At 46.7% G+C, this 22,567-nt stretch overlaps 1 protein-coding gene across 1 annotated transcript in view; it reads right to left on the bottom strand.

Moving 5' to 3' along the window:
* The window catches only part of PAPPA (pappalysin 1), a 181,507-nt gene that overhangs the window by 15,083 nt on the left and 143,857 nt on the right, over window positions 1–22,567 (bottom strand). The window contains exons 15-21 of the mRNA XM_082775516.1: window positions 20,958–21,141; window positions 17,846–18,056; window positions 17,088–17,259; window positions 13,551–13,698; window positions 10,854–10,963; window positions 3,939–4,010; window positions 12–110 (exon numbers count right to left, since the gene is read on the bottom strand). Of these exons, the coding sequence (XP_082631642.1) occupies window positions 12–110; window positions 3,939–4,010; window positions 10,854–10,963; window positions 13,551–13,698; window positions 17,088–17,259; window positions 17,846–18,056; window positions 20,958–21,141 (996 nt within the window). The remainder of the gene's footprint in view (window positions 1–11; window positions 111–3,938; window positions 4,011–10,853; window positions 10,964–13,550; window positions 13,699–17,087; window positions 17,260–17,845; window positions 18,057–20,957; window positions 21,142–22,567) is intronic.

Here is a 22,567-nt window from a genome sequence, read left to right as displayed (position 1 = left end):
GGCATCCTTACCTTTTTGGTCTTGACTGTTGAGGCACAGCAGTCCCCACCATCATAGTTGCAGAAGGCTCGGTTGTTGATGGAGTCACAGTAGTTGTCCCCCATGAAAGGCTGGAAAGTGAAAAAGCAGAGAGACTGAGGACATGGACATGGATTAACAGTAATAGTTGCCAGAACAAGATGAAGCCTTGAAGGAGCCATATAGTTTGTAACATTACTGACTGCCCTGAAAAACAAGAGATAATTATTCCCCTCTCCTTTCAGAGCAGACAGAAAAAAAAGGACACTAGAGCCCTTGTTGGCTTTTCACATCCCACATAAGAAGATGCTTCGAGAATATTAATTTGACTAGGCCCAGAGAACAGCATCAAGGCATCTAAATTTGTGTCACCTTTTGATAATTTTAAGCTAACCTTCTGAAACTATGTGGGAAAAGAAGAAGGTTATGTATAGCAACAAAACTGGCTTGCTTTTAATAGTTGTACTTTCAACCACAGTTCTCCTGACTATGCAACAAGTGTCAGCAATGAGGGTACAAACATATTTCAAAGAGAAATGGAAGCCATCAGAGCTGGGTACAGGGACTACATGCCCTCATCCTCTACCTAGCACTTACTGTGTGTGACCTTGGCCATGACACGTAATCTCCCTCCCCTCCAAGTTTAGAGCTGGGATAATGGCAATTATTCAGAGGGCTGTTGAGGAGAGCTATTAAGTAAAATTCATAAATCACCTTGAAAAAGAAAATGTGGTCACTAGTCTGTGCAACGTGATCGCCAGTCTATGTGCTGCACAGGCCCTGCATAATAATCATGATTTTTGAAGAAAAGGTTTGAAGTCTGGATCTTCATTACACATTGGAGTCCTCAAGAGATTTGCTTGGAAGTCAAGTCTGTGCTTGATGCTAAAAAATCACCATGCCATCTATGAGAAACTCAAGCAGCTCTGAAAGTTTGGAAAAATGGATGCTGATCAGAGAGCCCAGTCATATCTCCGTAACACTTCTTTCACTCGCAGGCTCATGGGGACATTCCCATTTTATTTGCTCTTTGGAAAATTCATTTGTTCTGCACTGAGAAAGACACACGAGGGACTTTCCTATAAGAAATCCTCTTCACAGAGAGGCTGGGGAGGCTTGTGGAGAGTTCCTGGGAGGATTTAGCAGCAATTGCAGTACCAGAGATTTCCTGATGATAGACACCTGAGGAACTAGCAGCGAGAGCTTGCCATGCTCTCCCTAGAAAGAGCCACGGCCGTACTCAGCTGTGTTGAAATGGACCCCGTGGAGTGGTGTGGATGCAAGCTTTTACTGCTGCTGTTTTGCAGGTTTAAAGATCTCTATTATGGTATATGAAGTCCAGGCAGTAACGGCAATGTTGGACCAGGGCAGGACTACCAGGAAATGACTGACTAATTGAGTGTCACTTGTTTTGTTACCAGCAAATCCAGCAAATGCCAACAAAGAAAACAGAATTACAGGTTGAGAGTCCTATCCCTGCAAATTGGCTTAACTCTGCCAACTGCCACAGATTGACTCATTTGTATAGACAAAGACTTTAACTTGTAAAGGCCCTTCCAATTTAATTAATATACCATGAGTTACAAGGGAATTATTTATAAACAGATGGAGAGAGATTTTTATGCCAACCTGGTCATATTCAAAAAGGTGAACTTTGCTCAACCTCCCAAGACATTTCAATAGGCTTCTCCATGTTTCCCTCGTATTGCCTGGCCATGCCTGCTTGTTAAGAAAGTTTGCTTTAATTTTCCATGCTCACACCTGTAACCAACACCTACAAACACTGGAAAAGTACTGAGAGGAATTTATGGAAGAATTTGCCATTTATTCACACTGGCATAGAGTAGGCAAGTCCATCCTTTGGAGGAAAACAATGGGACAAATAACACCTATTACGATTTGGTACCCAAATCCTCATTTGGGAGGCCCTGGAGGACTCGCTGTCGAGGGTGAGGTCTGTAGTGTCATGCATATCTCAGTGCTCCTACTTTTTTGGAGGAGCCTTGTTCTCTCCACTAACTATATAGGTAGCCCAGGGGCACTACTTTTCCAATAAAACACCTAAGTTAGTTGCCTAGAAGTACGTGGCTGACTCATAAACCTCTATTCCTGCCACTAGGGAGCGACAAAAAATCACTTTGCAGCAGTCTGGGTTACCACATTGATTGCCAAGAGCAAAATAACGCCCCGCTTGCAGCCTTCTATTCAGGGAACCCTCCGTAATGCTAAGGAAATTAATACATTAGGGATTGTATCAGCTTACTGGCCCAGTATCATTGACCTACTGGCATATTATTCCCTGTTTCCATAATCATGAAAAAGGCTTGGTGAAGACGGCATTTCTTCTGAAATCTTAATGCCAGAGAACAAGCTCTGGCCCATTCTTGGATCCTGGAAGCATCATGCTCTAAAAATGATGCTAGATGCCATTATCAATTGTCTGGGCAAAGCCTTCCAAGATGATAGATTGCGATGCAGTGACACTGCTGAATGAATGATGAAAAGAAGGAAGTGTCTATTGATGCAGAGGGATCTGGCAATTAACAATGATGGAAGGAAGGAAAATGCTGAGAAAAAGCATGTCAGTAATAATGGCTTCTGGTAAATTATTACATCATTGCAAAGTTTGCCTCAGTAACAACTACCCTTAAACAGCAGGAGAATGGATACCCAATGGTGCATCAGCACCTGAATGGCATTTCTTAATGGTCGCTGGATGTTATTTTAGCTCTCTTTGGAGAATAGGGGCGCCCAGCCAGCCTGCATGAATGTAATGCGTGAGATGGCTTATGACATTCAAAGCACTGACAGCAGAATGCTTTTCATTTAGGGAGCAACTAGACAGAAACTATTACATTGTTGGAGAATTATTACCCTCTTGGGCCCAACATTTGTATGCGAAGGAAACCTGTCTTTCACTTCAAGACAAATCATGCCGTACAGCAATGTGGTCTAGTGTTTTGTGTCAGATTTAGGAGTTCTGTGCCACGTTCCACCACTGTGGGCAAATAAGTTCAATGCGCTTGTAAAACTGAGTGCGGGAGTCTAGTTGGTGCTGTATGAAGGCAGATCTGGGTTCAAGACACAGCTCTTCCAGAGCACGTTCATGCAACCAATGCCCCTGCCTGTGAGTTTTCCCACTTGCAAAATGAGCATGATGCTTCCTAGCCTTACAGAGATGCCCCAAGGATTGACTTCTTGAGGTGGGTAAGGCACTCAAGTCCTGGCATGATGGCAACCACGAGTGCCACGACCCAGAGAAAGGTGCTCCAGCCCCACTTAACCACTGGCAACATCTTAAGAGTTCTGACTTCACAAAGATTGCTGCCAGCAGAAACATCATTCTCCAAAGTAATCGCTTATTGCTTATAAGAAGTAAGACTGTAAGACTGCTAAAAATGCAAGTACATTTTTCGGATTTTTTTCTTGTTCAGATAGAGGCTCTTCGTGGAAGGATGCATGATTTGCTCACTGTCCAGCTGTTCTGTCCACCAAGTGGCATCACTTTTTCCTCTGTCATTCTTAAAGTTTATCGCCACACCAAAGCCTGAAGTCTAGCTTGCCTTAGAAAACATTGGTTCTTTAGTAAGATGTGGAAAACAAGTAAAAGCTTTTTGCAACTTCCCAGAAAGTCCCAAATCCTGTGAATTTCTGAAAGTCTACCAATTTTCTTAAGCCACTTGATCATTCAGCTCCTGCAAGAGTCACCTCACCCAGCCATCGGTTCTAGGAAAATCACCAGTTTCAACACAGAGTGTCAGAACTGGTGCAGGAGATCTCAGTTTAATTGACAAGATGGTCAAAGCAAAAGTCTGCCTGCCCCACTTGAAAAACATTTCCAGCCCACGTGACTGCAGTGACTGCTACCATAACACTTAGAAGAGCTAGCAGGGACCATCTGAACTAATGCAAAAGCTCACCTCGCAGCCTTTGACACAATGAATCAGGGAAGGGTGAGGGTACCACTTGAGTCCTGCCGTGCAGACAACGCTCTGGAGGAGAGAAGGAAAAAAAAAATCAAGTTAAGACAAAGAAATCAGTGTACAGAAAGTCAGCGTGCTGGTTCCTATGGCTCTCCTGTACCTAACCAATGAAGTTCAGTTCCTAACACCTCTTGTGTTCTCAGGACCTGGCTCTCCTCCAGGTATTTACAAGAAGTGTTGGACTTGACACTTGCAATAACAGAACATTTGAGAGTAAAATAATATTTAAGGTTTTCCTAAAATGTCATGTCCAATATTTTACTCATGGTGGGGGAACAAGGCAGAGAAAGGCAAAGGCACAGGTCCACTGTCCAGCTCCTGGGTAGGGAAGAGTCATTTTAGGAATTCATTTAGGGATTTCTTTGGTGCTGCAAAGCATTGCTCTGTTTCACTACCCATATCTGTGCTTCTTGAAGATGTAAACAGATAAAGGTGGACTTTTAGATGCATTTTCGCACCATCCTTTAGCTCTTAAATAGAAGCACATCCCACTACACACCTTCAAAATAACCCCCAGAAAGGACAGCGTCATCTGTTACACTCTATGAGCTTTATAATAATTTCTGTACTGACTATGTTTATAGATTTTCTATAAAAAGTTGGAGTGCCTAGTTTTGGAGAAAAATGAGATACCTGCCTACTCAAAGACACACCAAGGGCAGTCATTGTCTGCCTGCAGACATGGAAACTTAGATTTTAAGAGTGGATGAAACATTTGGCCAGTCAGTGGAGATGGATGTCCAATACCATGGACATCTAGGCGATGGGACTCCCATCCCTTCATCACAACAATGTTCCTTCTTGGGTTGTCTTCTGCGGATGAAACACTACAACGAGCAAGATGAACATGTGGGTACTCATCAAAGGGCAGGGGCTGGGGTTGGATGGAGGCATGGGGAAGGAAGGAATTAATATTTGGGAAGACCTGACGCACAAGCCATCCCTTCCCCTGTTTATTTGAGGGCTAATTTAATCCATCTGCAGGGGAACCTCAGCATGTTTTCACAGTTTCTGTCATTTGAGGCTTACCTGGCGTGTGCTAGCAAAAGGACTTTTATACTATCTGACTGGGGCTGTTTATCTTTCCGATGCTCTCGGATTTTCCACTATTAGTCAAGCCCGGCTTCTCCCACCTGCCTCACAACAGGGCCCGTCTGTGTGAGTGCAAAAGCGGCCGGGAGAGGGGGGAACGCTGCTTGTACCCCAGGAGGGAGGCTGCAAGGTGCGGGGGCCCTGCAGTGCTCCCCCAGTGTGCTCCTGACAGACAGCTGGAGATTTCCAGGCTGTTGCCTGCCACAAATGGTGAGATTTTTTTCCCTCCTCTTCTGTTTATTGCACTTCAGAGGGAAAAGAAAGGAAACTTTTCTAGGTTTCAAAATAAACAAGGCCACTCAACAGATCGGGAGGGGGGAGAGGAAAGGAAGCAGTTCAGGAGCCTTTGAACCAAAGTCTTAAACCAAAGTAGAAAAACTCAGGCATTTGCCTCCCGTATGTGAAGCCAGCCAATAAGGAGGAAAAGTGTACTTCCAACGGGCATCTCACATTCCCCTGGTAAGAAGCATCAATATCTACAAAACCTCTTGAACCACGTGGATGTGTATGAGCATTTGGAGCTAACAAAAGGAGTCGAATAGCTCTGAAACAGGCTCTTACGAAAGGAGGTTTCCAAGTGAGATCAATCCCTCAGAGAAGATGCACTGTTTCCCTGACCTTCCCAGCATCAAAAACCCAGCAGCTATTGCATTTTGTCCTTCCCCTTAGAGGAGCAGAAGGAAGGTGATGCCTCTGCTGTGACGGTGCTCTCCTCGGAGCGCAGATCTCTGCTCTGCCTCAAGGTCATCTTAAGTCCCAGTGGCTAAAACAGCCTTTGGCTGGATGGCTTCCAGGGAAAGGGCGTGCAGCCCCAGGCTACAGCGTAGGACAGCCAGTTGACCTTGTGTGAGATTAATCACTGGGTCAGTGGGACACTCACACAGCTCCTGGGAAAGGTTTCAGGTCCCAGCAGATAACCAGAGCGTTTCACCACAATCACCACTCATCTCTTCCCCTCTCCGCGAGAGTCAGTGTCTGCCAAAAGGATTCAACTGGACAGTCATGCATGGGAATGTGGCCCAATGGCTTAGTCCCAGTTACTTTGCCTTCTCCTCAGACGATTCTTTGCTAGCAGAGACTATTAGAGCTACTCCAGCTAGGTTCAATCCTGCTAAATTTCATGGAGCTGGAAGCAGAGTATGCTGGGGAATGGGCCTTGATCACAGTCCTGGCTCCCCTTGCTGATTTTCCAACCCTGAATTCACAGCACAAGGCCTGTTTGTACCCTCAGGCTTCTGCTGTGCTGTGTGCGGTGTGGCAGGGCAGGAAAGGGGGAGTGGGTAGAGGGCTGGAAATTTGAGAAATTGGGGAGGATTCAGGTTGCTGGGCATCACTTCTGCCTCCTGCAGTGCTAACAGACACAAAGGTGCAGGAGGGTGCTGTATCAGGCAATGAGATAGAGATAAATCAATGAACAAAAAGCAAGGAGGAGTGTAGGCAGTGCTGAGGCAGGAGCCTGTTAATGTGACCAGGATCCAATTGAAGGGAAGGCCACCAAAAGGTGCAGAAAGAGGATGGCAGGACCACCTCTGACACATGCTGGGGGAAGTCCTTGGGGCCTCTCCCTCGGCGACAGTACATGAGCCCCATTCCTCCACACACCGCCAGGCCACTGCAGCGACATGTGCAGGCCTCATGGCCCCCGTCTGCCCTCACACATCAGCTTCTGCAGCACAGCTGCCCTCCTGCTCGGCCATGGTGCCTTGCCTTTGCTCCTGTCCCCATCCCATAAACGCCATTCAGCTCCAGCTGCGGTTTGGTGGCTGTGACTCCATCTGCTGCGAAGGGAGAGGAAGCCGGGATGCGCTCCCACAGTAGGTAACAAAGAGCCAAGAAAGCAAATCAAGCTGTCATTTTCTCCTTGTGAGGGAAGACCTAGTGCCTCCGGTCACGGCGCTTCCCTCCCCATTGTGGGACTGACACAATGATGTCAACCATTTGTGGGCTGCGGAGGGGATTAGGTTTCCCCAGGAGAGGCCTTGGAGAGCTCTCCTCCACCTTAGATGGGCCATGTGTCCCCCGGGGCTGGAGCATGGGGACCGGCATCCGCTGGCCTCGGCTAACTCTCTCCTCAGGCACTAAATGAACGCGACAATTAACTGTGGGCTGAATGTCAGGGTGGTGAGGGGACCAGACGCTGCTGACAAGGGAGGGGAGATGTGGATCTTGGTGTCTGTGGCCTCCTGGAGCTCCACACAGTGCAGGAGCCCCTGTGTTCCTGAGCTCTCACCTCACCTCACCGTGCTGTGACTCAGTTTCTCTGCCTGCAAAATGAGCCCCAAACTCACAGAAAGAGTTGAGGGGAATCAAGGAGGAAAGCTGAAAAGCCTAAGATTCTGCAACAGATTCTGGTTGCTCTCGGTATTTAAAGAGAATTCCCCTTGATGTATCCAGGACACCCACAATCCCAAGACTTCCAGTGTTTGGGTGCAAGACATAGGGGAAAACTTGGCCAGCAGTGGGGCAGCATCCCCTGTCAGCCACGCAGGTAGGTACAGCCGGGGCACGCAGACCCTTTTGAGGCTGCCCAGGCATGCACATGCTTGCAAAACATTTGACACAAAGGCAAGGACCCAAACTCAGACAACCTAGGAAATTAGGTCTCGGCAGTCACTGGGAAAGAGCTGTCAAGCTGTCCTTCTGAGCCATTTCACTTTTTTCTCTCCACTGCCTTATAGTCAGTCTTGGCAGCTCTATCTGTAGGTGTCTTCAGCAGCTCACTGCCCCTTGCACGCACGCGGAAAATGGGAAATCATGGGCAGAGCAATGATTGCTCCGAACATGGCCTGCCACAGCACAACAGACACACGAAAGATTTCAGGTGGCTTTTTGTTCCTGCTGAACATGTTGATTTGGAAGACACTGCAAATTTGCCCTGATTTCAGCAATCTGTTTCAGACCAAGCAAAGCAACTCAGCCTCAACCAATTCTGAAAAACACACATTAATATTATGACACTTTTCTAAACAAAATATCTGCTGTTTTTGTTCCTTTGAGAGAACACTTAATTTCTAAGTTTATTTCATTTATTAAACAAAAAGATTAAAAATGCTTGGAAATTAAATATGAAGTTATGCTCAAACCAACATGGTTTTTCTCCAATTTTTTGGTTCACCAAAAATCACAGCAACAAAAAAATCACTTTGGTTAGCAGAAAACATTTTTTTCTTTTAATTTGACAGAACTTCCAGCGAACCGAAAAATCAAGTGATTTGCACAGCTCTGCTCTAAACAACTCCCAGAGGAGGGATGGTTCCCTCTTCCCACTTTGCTTCCACAACAGCTGTTGCTTGAGCAGTCACACACAAATATATTTTTTTCTTGCCAGCTCTCCCTGTTTCATCTGTGCCTGTCCTCTCAAATATAGGCCCCACAGACAGGTTCTGCCTTTATCTGCTGCTCATACTGCACTGATTTGTATGTTATTTGTGTCTGAAATTAAGTAACTAGAAGTGTTTCCTTTGTATTATTCAAGTACTTCAAGATCAACAAAGATTGCGTGTAAATGCAACCAGCTGGTCGCTTTGCTCATATGGCACAACAGCGAGCTGTCAGTGAACGTAAATAGAGACACATATTATTAATGATACATAGCATATTGCCATGGGGACCTTCCCCTAAGGCATCCCAGTCCCCATCTCCCCAGGGTCTCCACTGGCAGCAGCTTTTCCCCCAGCGTGGGCTCCCTGCGAGGCACGGCTCCCTGTGGGTGACATCCTCTTATCTGGGGAGCGGAACGTGATGGATGTCTTACAGCTTCAAAAAAAATCCCCTCCAGCATGTTTTAGCATCGCCCCGCCAGCCGCCTGCCCTTCAGGTCTGTCTTTAAGCCTGGTGCTGCTACTCGACAAGCAGAAAACCCTACACAACCCAGCCAGGCCCTGTCTGGGAGGACACAGCTCTGAGTCCCAAGGAGACAGAGCACAGAGCTGTTCTCTGCAGGCCCCCAATGGTTCCCCTCCATCTCCCAGTGCAACTTTTCCAGCCCAAATCTCACCTACAAATTGCTTGTGGGTCAAACTTGTATCTACTCACAGCCTAAAGCTCCTGCAAGGTCCTCACCATCAGGGCAAACAAGCTCTTATTTACCACTGTACTCTTGGAAACTGTGATTTTGCCTCCATCCCTCACTCCCCTCATCTCCCCCTTTACTACTCTGTGTTTTCCCTGCTGCCTAATGAGCCCTCCAGAGACCTGCAGGTATAAAACTCGTTACAGCTCCCTCTGCTCACCCGCATCAATAAACGAAGGAGCACAGCAGAGAACGGGAGGGAAGCTGTCACTTTATTTCACCATGAATTACAAAACCACTTAAAAGTCTAGCACTCGGGAAAGGGCCAGTGAGAAATTGCCCCTAATACAGAGATAGGGGTTTTCTTTATGTTTCATGCCAGAAACTTGGCAAAGCCCAGGCTTAGGCAGTAATATAATCTCGGCGTCTGGAGTGAGTGGGAAGCTGGGACGGACACTATGAGCTTGTCGTATTCTCTGGACTTACGTTCCTCATCCCTTTCCAGGATTTATTCTAGTGCTCCGTATGGCCCCGTATGAAATAGGGAAATATAAAGTGGTGGAGATTTTCAGAGCAGCTCGCTACCCACAGCCAAGGCCAGACTGAAAAAAATCCCAAGCCCTGGGTACACATTTAGGCATGTGGAGAAGCAAATAGATTGTCAAAGCTGCTCTGTATATACTGGGGCTGTGCTGGCTGCCTGCTCTCTTACTAAATCTAGCTCCAGTGTGCAAAGCACAGGCTGCGGCAAAGCTGGGGCCAACTACATAAAGGCAGACGGTGTTTGCTCACGCACCACCAGCAACCTGTGCTCTGGTGGCAGGTGATGGATTGGCCAGCACCTTCTGACTTGCACCTGAGCACGCCTGGGTAGGTGCCTACACCTGCAGAAGCCCTGCATGTGCACAAGCGCCTGTTTGCAGGCATTTCAGAGCAGGAGGGCATGTTTATGTAGACACATGAGGGTTTTCAGAAGTGGTGGGTGTCTCCCACTGGTATCCCAGTGGAGACAGGAAACAAGCAGCTATTTGCTGCCGGTGGCATGCGTGTGTGTGGCTGAGTGTGTGTGCAAAGTGTTGTGTGTGGGACTGAGTGTCCCCACAGGGACAGGCAGTGCTGCCGTGTGCTGGAGGGTGCACAGGACAGCGCATTGCAAGTGGTGGATGTTGCCCATGCCTTTGCAGGGCAGGAGGAAGAAGTGGTGACCTCTGGAAGGGGCTGTGCTGAGCAGGCAGCTCTCGCATGCGGGCGAACGGGCAGGGGGAGGACCCAGCCAGCTCTGCTGCTTCAGGAAACAAAATATCCTCTGTATCAGCTTCTTTTGTCATCCTAAAGCAGTGTCGAAAAATCCAGCCCTGCCACTGAAACTGTACTGAAGAGGAAGAAGAGAATAAGGCCTGGCTAATGCCTGTTCTCTCATTTTCCATCACATTTTCCTGTGTAATGAATCACATTCCCACATCAGACCCTTGGAGGTGCTAGGTGGATCTGAGCACAGTGAACTGGGGCCTCTACCTTGAAGAGATTTTCACTGGCAAAGCACAGAAAGAAAACAACTTGGAGAAAAAGGCACCACATTGCTAGAACAGCACACAAAGACACAATAAAAACCAGGAATTCTTTTTCTGAAGGGCAGAAGAGCTTTCCCCTTATACTCCCCTCACTGGATGAACCACGGGTAACACTGTTTGCTCACTGCATGCAAACACGCAGCAAGGGATTAGTTAGTAAAATTGTCAGGCACTGACCTTCACTCTTTGAGGGTTCATCCAGTGTTGGATGTCTTGCACAGTCTCATTCACACGCAGGAGGATGGGCTCATGACTGTGATCCAGACACGAGGTGGTACACTCTGCGCCTGCACACAAAATAGAGAGGATAAAGCTACAGCACCAAGCAAGCAGCTTCTTACCCTTCCAGCATCCTTCCAGCTGAAGGACAGGATTAGGGCTCGTTTTTCCTAAATTGCAATTAGCAGTCAACCATAACTATCACATATCTTCTAGCCACACACGAAATGCTGAGTACAACCTCTCAGCAGGAGACTGGGGGATGAGCAGATATTCCAGGGTCTTTTTATATGAGCTGCATATCTAGGTATTTCTCTGGCTATTAACTCCAGGAGGGGGGTCAGGTTTTGTTCTTTCAGATCATCAAGAAAATGTGAAAGTTTTTCCATTTCGACTGCTCTTTCAAGCAATGGGTCTGATTAAGCTAAGGCTGCCGAACTCATCTCACCTATGACATGACATAATCCTCCCGCTTGATCTAGCAAATTTACAGACCTTCAATAATAATCTTTCAGATGGTGGCCAAGCCTAATGATACTGCAGGCGGGCTATCACCTAAGTCCCATAGTTGATAAGTACACAGAGAGGTAATGATGGCTTTGTTCACACATAAACCTGGTTTTTCTCTGATTAACTGTCATGCCCGGTGGGAATCATGTCCTTTCTTTATTAAAACATGCTGAGATACTCTGCGGCAATATCCCAGAGCCCTGTGGTGACACAACCGTAAGCCCTAGTGTGTTGGACCATTACCATTTCCCCCCTGGAAAATCACTCTTGAATGGCACAGCTGCTGCAAACATGTCATTAGGATTTCTGCACTCCAATCAGCGCTGGGGGAGGAATTAATCTCCGGGCTGGTTTGGAGAGCTGAACCTTTGGCTCAACACACACCTCAGCCTGGAAGGGCAGATTAGGTGTCTGAGGAATTACCGAAGGTGTGTGGGATTCACAGTGACCACGCCTGGATGCTATTATTTCCCGCACCTGCTTCTGCCTTCTCGCATCCTCCCTCGTGGAGGAGTCAGCGGGAGCAAAGCAGACCCTGCTTGGCCAGGGAGGCTCTGGTAGCGCCTGGGGTTTGTTTTGCTTCTCTAGTGCACGCGGTAGCAGCTCCATGGCCCCATTGACAAGTGCCTGAAGACCTACTGCAAGCAAGTGGAAGGAGCACGCCTTCTTGGAAGGCCATTGATCAGGCTCCTGAAAACACCAAAAAGAGAAGAAAACCCCAACAACCTGATCCCGAAAGGTGGTGCTGGGTGAGCCTAACAAAGTGTGTGGTATGTCTCCATCTGCTGAGGATACAAGCCAACGGCCGCTGTGCCCTCTGTGAGCTGTTCCTCGTGCTCTCCAGGAGGATCCAGCCCATGATCCCCTTGCCTGCAGGATGGCTGCATGGCCTTGTCCCAGGACCAGGTCCTCCAGACCTCGCATCTGGGCATGGCACCTGCAGCCAAGCTGGTGGGGCTGGGAGAGGATGGAGGGAAGGCAAGAGCCCACTGCCTAGGCAGCTGCAGGCCCTCCTGCTCCCAGCTCCAAACTCCTCTCTCCAGGCCAGAAATCCCAATTTCTCCCTTTGTAAAGCCCTGCCCGGCTCAGGCAGGTAACCTCATCTCAAGGGTAAAACGCCTTGCCACATTAAGAGTCGCCGCAGCCTGCTTGCTGCTCGCTCTCCCATGCTCTGCCGCACTATTTACACTGACGGCGAAGAGCGGGTCGGAATTGTTTTGATATATGATCTGTAATTGGCATCGTTACAGAGCGGTGATCTCATCCAGGTTGTGTTCTCCTCCCCAGGGAGGGAACACAAGGCGGCTCGTGGTCCCTCACATGGCTGCGATATAATGAGGGAGCCACAAAACGAGGGAATTTCTCCAAGTTCAAAGGGGCAGAGGGGGGTAGGGGGCCTGGTGGGGGGCTGCAGGAAGGGGTCTGGAGGGGCTGCAGCCTGTGCAGCTCCCATTGCAACCCGTGCAGCAGGGAGACTTTAAAAATAGGGGCTGAAAATCCAATTTTGTGTGTTTGCAGTATAGAAAGTATGCCTGGGTGACACAAAGCGAAGCTGAGCTCAGAAAGTACCCCAAAACTCAACACCCCCTGCAGAGTGACCAGACACCCCAGGTAGAAGGGCAAAACATCCTTAAACGAGCTCCTACAAAACAGCCATACCAAAGGGATGCTCAGCTGGTCTCGTATTCTTTCTGGAGAGATGTGAATGATCCTGCTGCTGTGCTTCCCTGCCAGCATCCTGCCTTTTGGCAACTGAGGTGTGTGTGTGTATGTGGGATTGAAGGAGGGGGACATTACAAAACTGTAAGAGCAAACTGAGGTGCAAAATCTCCCCTTATTTTAGGACTGGATCTGTCTTTGGTGCAGTCTGGCTTGCTGGCTGCCCCTTAAAACCAGCTGACCAAGAAAGGACACAGTGAAACTCGAAATGCCAGAAAGGGCAGGCAGTCAGCACATTATGTGTCTCCCAGCCTCTACAGCATCATCCTTCCTAAAAGCAGCTCCCTATAAATCCACACATAGCAGCCTCTCACTCAGGCGAACAGGTCCATAGGAGAAGGTGACTCAAAGGACTGCAGACTCCTTTCTTCCTCCCTCTCAATCCCATCCTCTTCCTCATCCCCTTCACTGCTGATGCTCACAGACCTATGCCATAGCCGCCGGAGCACTGCAGCTTCAGGTGGCTGTTGAGCTGCGTGGGCAGGGCGCACTGGCCCTGCATTTCCCTGCAGAGATGAAAGGAGCCGCTCCAGGTGCCATCCTTCCGGCAATGAATCACGTTGCTTCCACGGCCCTGGGAACAAGAGAAGGAGATAGCAAGGATGGTCACAAAAATGACAGCAAGGACAGCAAACAGGCTGGGAAGGGAGAAGCGGGCAGAGTCAAAGTGGGAGCAAAGCTCTGGAGCAGGGACAGGCCCTGGATGGGACTGCCAGCCCTGGTGGGCAAGAAGGCAATAAATAAAAGGAAGCCTGTGCCACATGCACACATTCCTCTTCTGTGCAATGTGATGTCTTTACAAGTCTCTTTCACGGTCTCTACCTTAAAAAGGACACAATACAGCTGCAGTAAAGGTGCATGCACCCCATCTGCCCTCTTTCTTCCCATTGAGAGGTCTGTGTTGACTGCAGACCACCTTTTCCCTCTTCCATTTTGTACCTAGTTGCATCATCTTTGTCTCAGAAAAGAAAGAATCCCCAATGGCCAGCTGAAGGAGGAAGGGAAGCAGGACACGAGCAGGGATGCTCAGCAGGGCAGAACATGCTCTTTAGAGCTTGGCTGCCTTGAATGACAGCGAATGAAGAGGCTGAGGCAGATATGCACAGAGGCAGGTGGAAAGGAGAAAAAAAACCCTCTGGTGTGGGAATGGGCAAGGAATGGAATATGACATTTCTCTTATAGCAAAGATTTTCTGTACGATACTGAAGAGTGAATACCAAAGTCCAAGGGGAAATATCATGCCCTTTAGAAACAACAAAGGAGTGCACAGGCAATCTTTTGTCAGATCTATCCACATAGCATTGGGGATTTCTGCGCAAGCTGTTCGGCAGGATCTGCGAGCCTAACTGCCACGGGGTGATGTGGGACAATCAACAGGAGGATGCCTGGGGTGGCTTGGCTCCAAGCCTCCCACGGTGACCCTGCTCAGTGGGAGAACCAGACAGGATCTCTGCTTCTCCTTGCCCATTATACATACCAGGCATGTTGCCTGCAACCTACCCACCCTATTCTAGAAGACTGTGCTAGATGTCTTTGGGGATATTTCAGTGTGCTGTCTATGCTGGGATCCCAATCCCAGCAGGGATGCTTGAGTCTTGGGAGCTCTTCCCTAGGTCCCACACCCCTTGTAGCAAAGGGATCTGGACAAGTCCCCGGTGCAGGTGTGCACAATTGCACAGCCTTTGGTGTTACTATTATATTTGATATCTTAATGCCTTTTTTTGCTCAGCTTTGTTGATGAACATAATATTTAGTGAGATACAAAGTGGTCTTATTGGCATACTGTGTGGGACCTGCATCCCCTTCTCTAGACATCTGGCCATTGCCAGGAGTAATAAGAAAATCATATGAAAGGATAATGGACCAGATGGACTCAGGGTGTGATCCAGTTTGGTGACTCAGCTAAGGGCCAGTTTTGCAGAAACTGATTAATTTAGATCTGACCGTTTACACGATTTGTGTGCAATATTCAGAAATGGAAGGCCCTTGCTCTGGGTGCTGGGGGAGGCACCTGCTTAAATGACCATTATGCTCCTGGTGATTAAGAGATGCCATATGCAGAGCTGAGTAATGATCTTTCAGCATGGTGACAAATTCAGGAAGAGATTGCTAAGTGATAATTGAGCACAATTTGCTGTTTTAGCAAGTGTGGTGCACTTCCATTGCAATTTGCATGCCAGTGTTCTAAAGGTGAGCCATAAAACCTGATTTATGTTGCCAGAGTTGGCTGTGTTTGAGGGTACTATTGTGTAGTTTCTGCAATGTACTCAGAGATCCCAGGATATCCATTGCTATAGTAACATCCTGTCCATCATTCCCTGACCTGCAAAATCTCTTGTGAAAATCCCTGCTGGGTTTCTTGCTTGGATGCAACGTGCATTATCACCTTATATAGCTGAGAGAGACTTAGTGGGGTTTAATCCTTAAATAATTAACACCTCTCAAGTGGTTTTGCCTTGTGCCAGGAGTTCTTCCTCTTTTTCTGTCTATTTTCTGGGATATCTGGAAATACCTTTCTCTGCAAATCCCCTTCTCAGGATGTTACCTGCTTCTTTGCTCAAGGTGCTTTAACAGCTGAAAAGTCACTACAATCTTCCCTTCAAAGAATGGAGACGTAGCTGTATCTCTCACTTTCCACAACTCACTTAATTGTTGCTGTAACCCTGATTCCACTGCCTGCCTCTCTTCACATCCAGCTCCTTTAAAAGCAAACATAAAGCTCTCATACCTGTTGTCCCTCATGGCCCTGGTTTCCCTGCACTGGCACTGATGGTTTGACCAAGCGCACAAAGCCACAGATACCATATCCCTGAGCTTCTCACCCAAATTGCACCCATGTGTGCACTTCACAAGTCTTGAAGCTTCACATAAGACTTATAAAAACAGATCTTCAGGTGCTCTGATACAAAACCCCAGGCTCTACCTCCCATCTCCATGAAGTGGGAAGGACAACTTTGCAGGGAACAGGGGCAGCAAGTGCAGTTTTCCCGTCTCAGAAGCCTCAGCGCTGTTTCTTCTGTAGTTGTGCATTTTAACATTTGGAGCAGGTATCAGAGGTGTTTTTCCAATCACTGGCACTATGGAAGGTCTGATCCCTTTTTCAGATGTTCTCAGAAACAGGACTAATATTAAAAGACCTTTGACAGAGTGCTCTGTTCTCTGCAGTGTGTATAGTAACAGCAGCTTCCACATCCCCACTTTCTCTTCCCAAATGTATTAAGCAGTAGCACTTCTGGGAGAAGTTACTCATCTCACAAACTATAATTACCTCTGGTGAGGTAAACTAAACATTTCAAACATTATATTAAAGACCAGACCTTCTCGTATCAGTGAACACAGCTCCTATGAAGTCAAAGGCAACATGCTGATTTATGCTGGATAAGGATCTGACCTCTGATGCCTTGTCACACCTTTGCAGCCACAAAAACCATGGAAGTTTACAGACAGTTCACTTGAATAGTGATAATCCCTATAAACGATCTATGGCATACACATGGTGATAAAGGGAAAAAGAAATGGAGAGAAAAGCAAGGTAAAACAGAAAGAGCAAACAGGATGAGTGGATGTAACTCATATCCTTCTTTCACTCATTACTCTTTATTTCCTCCTGTACTAATATAAGGCCAGAAACCATATTTGATAATGCCTACCTAGATCAGAGAGCCACTGACACAGATTTTTCAGCTACTTACTTGTCTAGAAAACAATGTCACTCATTGCTAGTCCGCTATGGGTAATAGTTAATACCACTACTATAGTCATAAAAATGATATTTCCAGGCTCTTCGAAGTCTCTCTCTTTTTCTACTTTAATTACATATTTCCCTTCTCCATCTCTCTGTTTCTGGTCTCACAAGAGCTCAAGGGAGTTATGGCATTTGGTCCCTCCAAGATCAAAGTCCTTAGGGAACATAAGATAAAAACACACCTTTATGGGCTGAGATGGTCTGGATAAGAGACTCACCGACTGATTGTCATCGTCTTCACACTTGATCCTGCACTCGCTGTTGAACTGGAAGCCGTTGGAACACTGGTAGAGCCCGTGAAACTTGGATGGTGGAGGGTCGCAGGTAACGGGCACGCAAGCGCCTGGCAGCCACGTGCCGTCTTGTGTGCACTGGATCTTAAAGGCTCGCCTTTCCGTGCAGAAAAAAAAAACAAGACCATTTAGTGAGTGGCTGAGTCAGCCAAGAGTCTCTGAGCTCTGCTAGCAGGTTGCAGGGGATGGGTGTGCTTGAGCTTTTAACACTTGGGGAACAAGTTGTGAATCTGCGTCATGAGGTCTCTGAGAAAAAATAACGATTATTTGCAAAGCTAACATTCAGCCATCCAGCCTAAACTCAACTCTTTTGGCCTTGGACATGTCTCCCCAAAATGCCACTTCCCAGGCTTGTGGACTGTGGTTGGTTTGAAGTGGGTTTGTGCAGAGTCAAAAGTATATAACACCACTAACCCCTTCCCACAGAGTTTCAAAGGGGACTCCCCAGGCTGCATATCAAAGGCGATTTCTAAGGTAAGGTCTGTTTTTTGAACACTGGCTACAATTTTCAAAGGAGCCTAAGGGAGTTAGGTGCCTATATCCCCTTGATATGCACAGCTATCTGCATGAAGGCAGCATTCAGTGGTATTCTCTGTTAGAAACAGCCCATCCCTTTCCTAAAATCTTTTTAACCCATGCCTTTCTGAATCATGCTGACTGCATGGCATTACTATTGTACGTACTTCCTTGCTTTTCTGGAGGATCCAGGGACATGGTAACCTGGTTTGCATTTGTACTTGCAAAATGAGCCCACTTTGTGCTTATCTTCCCGGCAACGAGTAGTCTGGAGATCTGCATTAGGGACGATGGAGGGTGCTCGACACATCAGCTCGCACAGGGCTTCTGGAAAGGACCACAGCCCATCCTCCATGCAGGTCAAGTTGCTGTTGTTTCCTGAGAAGGACAGTGAGCAACATAACATTCAGCAGGACTGGCTGTTGTGGTGGTGTTTTTTTTTTTTCCACAAGTGTCATTACACCCATAATGTATCAACAACCACCTCAGTTGGCTTGACAAATTTAACTGTGTATGTCCTGTATATTTTTTTTTCTAGATGATGGTGTTTGATGGACTTAAATCATTAAGGACTCTTTTTCTTTTCTTTTTTTTTCTTCTTTTTTTTTTTTTTTTTTCAGGAGACAATAGGAAGACAGTGTTTATTTCAGGAAATGCTATAGCATAAGTGAAACCTCACTAGCTTTGTATTTTGTGTGTGTGTTTTGTTTTTGTTTTTAATTTGTTCCTTATTTTGTTCTTCTCTGAAAGAAAGCTTGTTTCATACATCAATGCCCTCCTCTCTGAAGCCATAGAGATATCCACGTTAAGACAGTGTTTGGTACCAATCCATTCTTCACACTGCTTCTGTGTTATATCCCTTCCCTGAATCTCTCCCTCTTACTTCAATTTTGAGCCTTTTGGAGCAGCATCTGTTAATATTAAAGTCACTACTCCAACACAATGAGGAGATGTTCTCAGCTGGGGACTCTCAGTCCGTGGGAACTACTGTGATAAATATGATTCATAATACTCATTAGAGACTCGTTTTCCTTAGGAAGCTTTCTTGACCAGCACCTCAAAGGTAAAAGGTACAATAGATCTATTTGCCTCTGCTATGACCTAGTTGACTTCAGAAGGGTAAGCTAAAAGTAGCCTACTCTCAGTGTATTTTGTATTCTTTGTTATTTTATACTGTATGTTAAAAAGGAATAAGCTTTTCCTAAGAAACAAAACACCGCTATGAGCCACTAACCCTTCAAAAATCCCTAATACTCTATTGAAATCCTTGAGCATTGCTGCAGGAACTCTTCTCAACCCACAAGGCATATTTTCAGCAGTCAGCCAACTTCAGTGTTATCCAAAATAATACCGACAAACTGCTAGCCCCAGAGCAATTCCATCTCTTTGAGAAAGAAGGAAGAGAGCTGGGACATTGATGCTGGAATTCAAAGAAGACGAAAACAAAAGGCTCTGGAGGGCTCAGGAAGGTATGTAGAGGAGCCCTCCTGCCCTATCCACAAAGATAAGAGAAGTTTCATTAAATCAGTCCTGGCTTTCTCCCTCCCCTCCCCAGTTGCAGATGATTGCAGAGGTATTTTGTGCAGAAGGGAGCTCTTTTTCTAGAGCACCAGCATGCTCCTCTGCTCTGACTCATGCAGCAGCTCTGCAGACCAGCCGTGGTGATATCATACCGCCACTGCAATGTGATAAGCTGTGACATTACCAACAGTGGCTGTCATGACGTCAGTGATTGAATTAGGCATGAGTCATCCGAACACCATTTTCCAGAAGTTTAGTGGCAATATCTATTAGTCATCACTGATGGAATACACCAAATGGTGCCTTTAGCTTACAACTCACAGAGTGTCTGGACAAAAGTGAAGTGATGCTAAACAAATGAGCTGCACCCCCTTACTTTGGGCTAGTCATAAGCTTTCCAGCTACCCCTGCCAGCATCACCAGCTGAAGCTCTTGTTGGTCATGGCTTGTTTTACCCTCTGATGCTCTGCATGAAAATTGCCATTCATCTGCTGGGGGTAATTTTACATTCCTCCAAATTGATTAGCATCAGTTAATCTAGTGGAAGGTGTCCCTGTCCATGACAGGGGGGTTGGAATTAGATGATCTTTAAGGTCTCTTCCAAACCAGACCATTCTATGATTCTATGATAATTGTTTTCACTCCCCTCTTATAAATAAATAAATAAATATCAATCCAGCTATTTCCAATGAAAAACAGCATCCCTGTTGAAGATGACCCTCTGAGTGTATAAACAGAAAAAGGGAATTCTTTGATAAAAATCTCCCCTTTGAACAGTCTTAGCTTTCACTGTGGGTTGGCTATTTGTGGTTAACCTCCCAAGTCTGAATTAAAAGAATTGAGCAATTTGGTTATATATGAAGAAATCAACATATCCTTTCACTGAAATGTGGAATACTTCACATGGCTCTTCTGAGATTTGCTGAGAATTTTAGCAGAAGATGTGATACCACATTTAGAAAATGAGTTTATACAGCAATTGTACCTGAGTCAACAACAGCTGTTAAGATTACTCCAGTGTGAGGTGACAGATTAATTTGGCTCTAATGTTCCTTCAAATTAACTATGATATCTTTTTGTGCTTCCCGAGGACCAGATTAAAAAGGGTAATGTGACAGTAAGAGAAAGAGTGGATGGTGCTGAGAAGATGATGGGGATGCTACCAGAAAAATAGCAGGGAAGGAGATGGAGGGGAAAAGGAAAGAATGCAGCAGAGTTATGTTATTTTCAAGAAATAAAACTTGTAGAGACTCCTAAACAGGAAGAGAAGAGAAAGGTCAGAGGTAGAGCAAGACAAGTGTGGAAAAGGGGAGAGGTGATGGGTGGGTTAGGAAAAGCAATGATGGGAGACTGCGACTGAGACATGGGATTGTCCAGTCTTCTCCCACCTTCCCAAATACATGGAGGAGGCATGGAAGGGAGACATGCACAGAAAACAGAGAAGGCATAAAAAAGGATGAGAGAGCTCAATATGATTTATCCCCATGACTTTTCCATGTTTTGGTTGTATGGAAGTAATATTCAGTATGGTTCCTGCCTAGCCAGCCGTGATCAAGCAAAGGTCAGAGGAAGGTAATAAGAGAGATGCAAAGGAACTTAGCTTCTAATATAAATAAACCTTCCCTAGACTCTCATAATTCTTCATAGTTAAAATATCATGAATAATTCTAAAACAACAGCAATAGTAACATGTATTACTTGCAGCAGTCTGTTAGCTGTGCAGCTATCCCCAGCTTGCTGCACGGACACCCCTGATACCTTTCAGAAGAGCAGGAGGTCGGCAAGTGAAGGAGCATTTCTTGCCAAAGGTGGTCCCCTCGCTGCAGTTGAAGGTGGCTGGGTAGACATGGTACTGGTCTGGGACACCACAGTCCACAGGCTCGCAGGTCACCTGCTTGTTCCACTTCCCATCTGTGCAAGTCATGGTGACGCTGGACTCCATCTGGAAGTAGACACAAGACTACAGCCACCACAGCCAGCGAAGGAGAGATCAAAACTGCTTTAAACCTAGTAACAACCGTTATTTTTGTGTCTCACAAGTCAAGCAAACTGAAACCTGATGACCACCATCATTATGTGGACAGCAGCTACTAAAAACATTGAGGCCACACACGAAACAGTGTCAGAGAACCAGTATGCATTACTGCCACCAGCAGGGTGAAGGATCAGAGTGCTTCAATGTAAAAAGCACTACAAATAATCTGAACTCTTGTCTGCATCGCCTCCTGGGACGAGCCACGGAGCCTACTGCTCTGCCCCATGACCGGAGAGGCGTGTGCGAGCCGGAGCCATTTGGAGCTGACAGCTGTCCCCGATCCTCTCCGCCTTCGGCATGACACAGTCACCCTGAGCAGCCCCCATGTATTTCTGAGATGTTGAATTCACCCTGGGGTTTGAAATGAAATGAAAGCCAACCTGGTGTGAAACCGGTTGGGACTCGTGTCTGAGGCCCTCCCGAGGTGTCAGCAGCCCCTGGGAGGAGGCCTGGGCCTCGGCCCACAAAGGGAACCAGGGCCCTGCTGTGCTGGCACCAGGGACACGCACGCTTGAGAGACAGACCTTTTCCTGGAGGATTTTTCAATGGACAGAGTCCAAAGCATCCTGCCCATACGTTCACCTGGCATTTGGTCCAGAAACTCTTTATAAGAGGTCAAATAAAGAATTAGCACCTGTGCTCTGACTTCCCTAATGCCCTAATACTGGAATAGCTACACAGAAGCTACACTTCTCTGGATTTGAGGAACAATCCAAACAGTGCTACAGACTGAAATCCTGATGTGCTAGGAGGAGAGAAAGAGTCAGAAGTGGGGTAGGAGGGCGGGGGGCAAAGGAGCCACCTGTCCGAGGCTAAGACAAAGAATTTACTGGGTGACTGAAGGACAGACAGATGCTGGCAAAGAGAACAGAATAAACAACACATCCACTTTCTGATTAAAAAAGGAAAAATGATTACAGATTAGAGGTGAAGAATCTGAACACAGGACTCTTCCCCCCATACCAGAATAAAAAGAAAGACAGCAGAAAGAGAAATGTGAGAAACCCAAACACAAGATATTGTGGAAGGGGAAGATACCGGCAAGGAATCTGACCAAGTCATACAGCAGCACTCCTCTGCCCCCAGGGAATATTTTATTCAGGGCTGGTACGCTCACAGGAGATTTGCACCGCCAACCATTGATCTAGCTTTATAAAAGGAAGGGGAATTTTTCTAGCACACATCAAAGAGACCTGGATTCCCTTTTTGCAAAAACACCCTAATGGTTTCAACAGAAGTTCAGACCTGTCTCCCTTTGATATATGGTTGCATTCAGAATGGAAAAAGCAGTCCCAGAGCTGAGAAACTGGACACTTCCCAAGTGGGCACAAAA

Source organism: Aythya marila (assembly GCF_965140915.1).
Source record: "Aythya marila genome assembly, chromosome: 19".
Lineage (NCBI taxonomy): Eukaryota > Metazoa > Chordata > Aves > Anseriformes > Anatidae > Aythya > Aythya marila.
The sequence above is the reverse complement of the archived record's forward strand: the minus strand, read 5'-3'. Positions and strand labels throughout refer to the sequence as shown.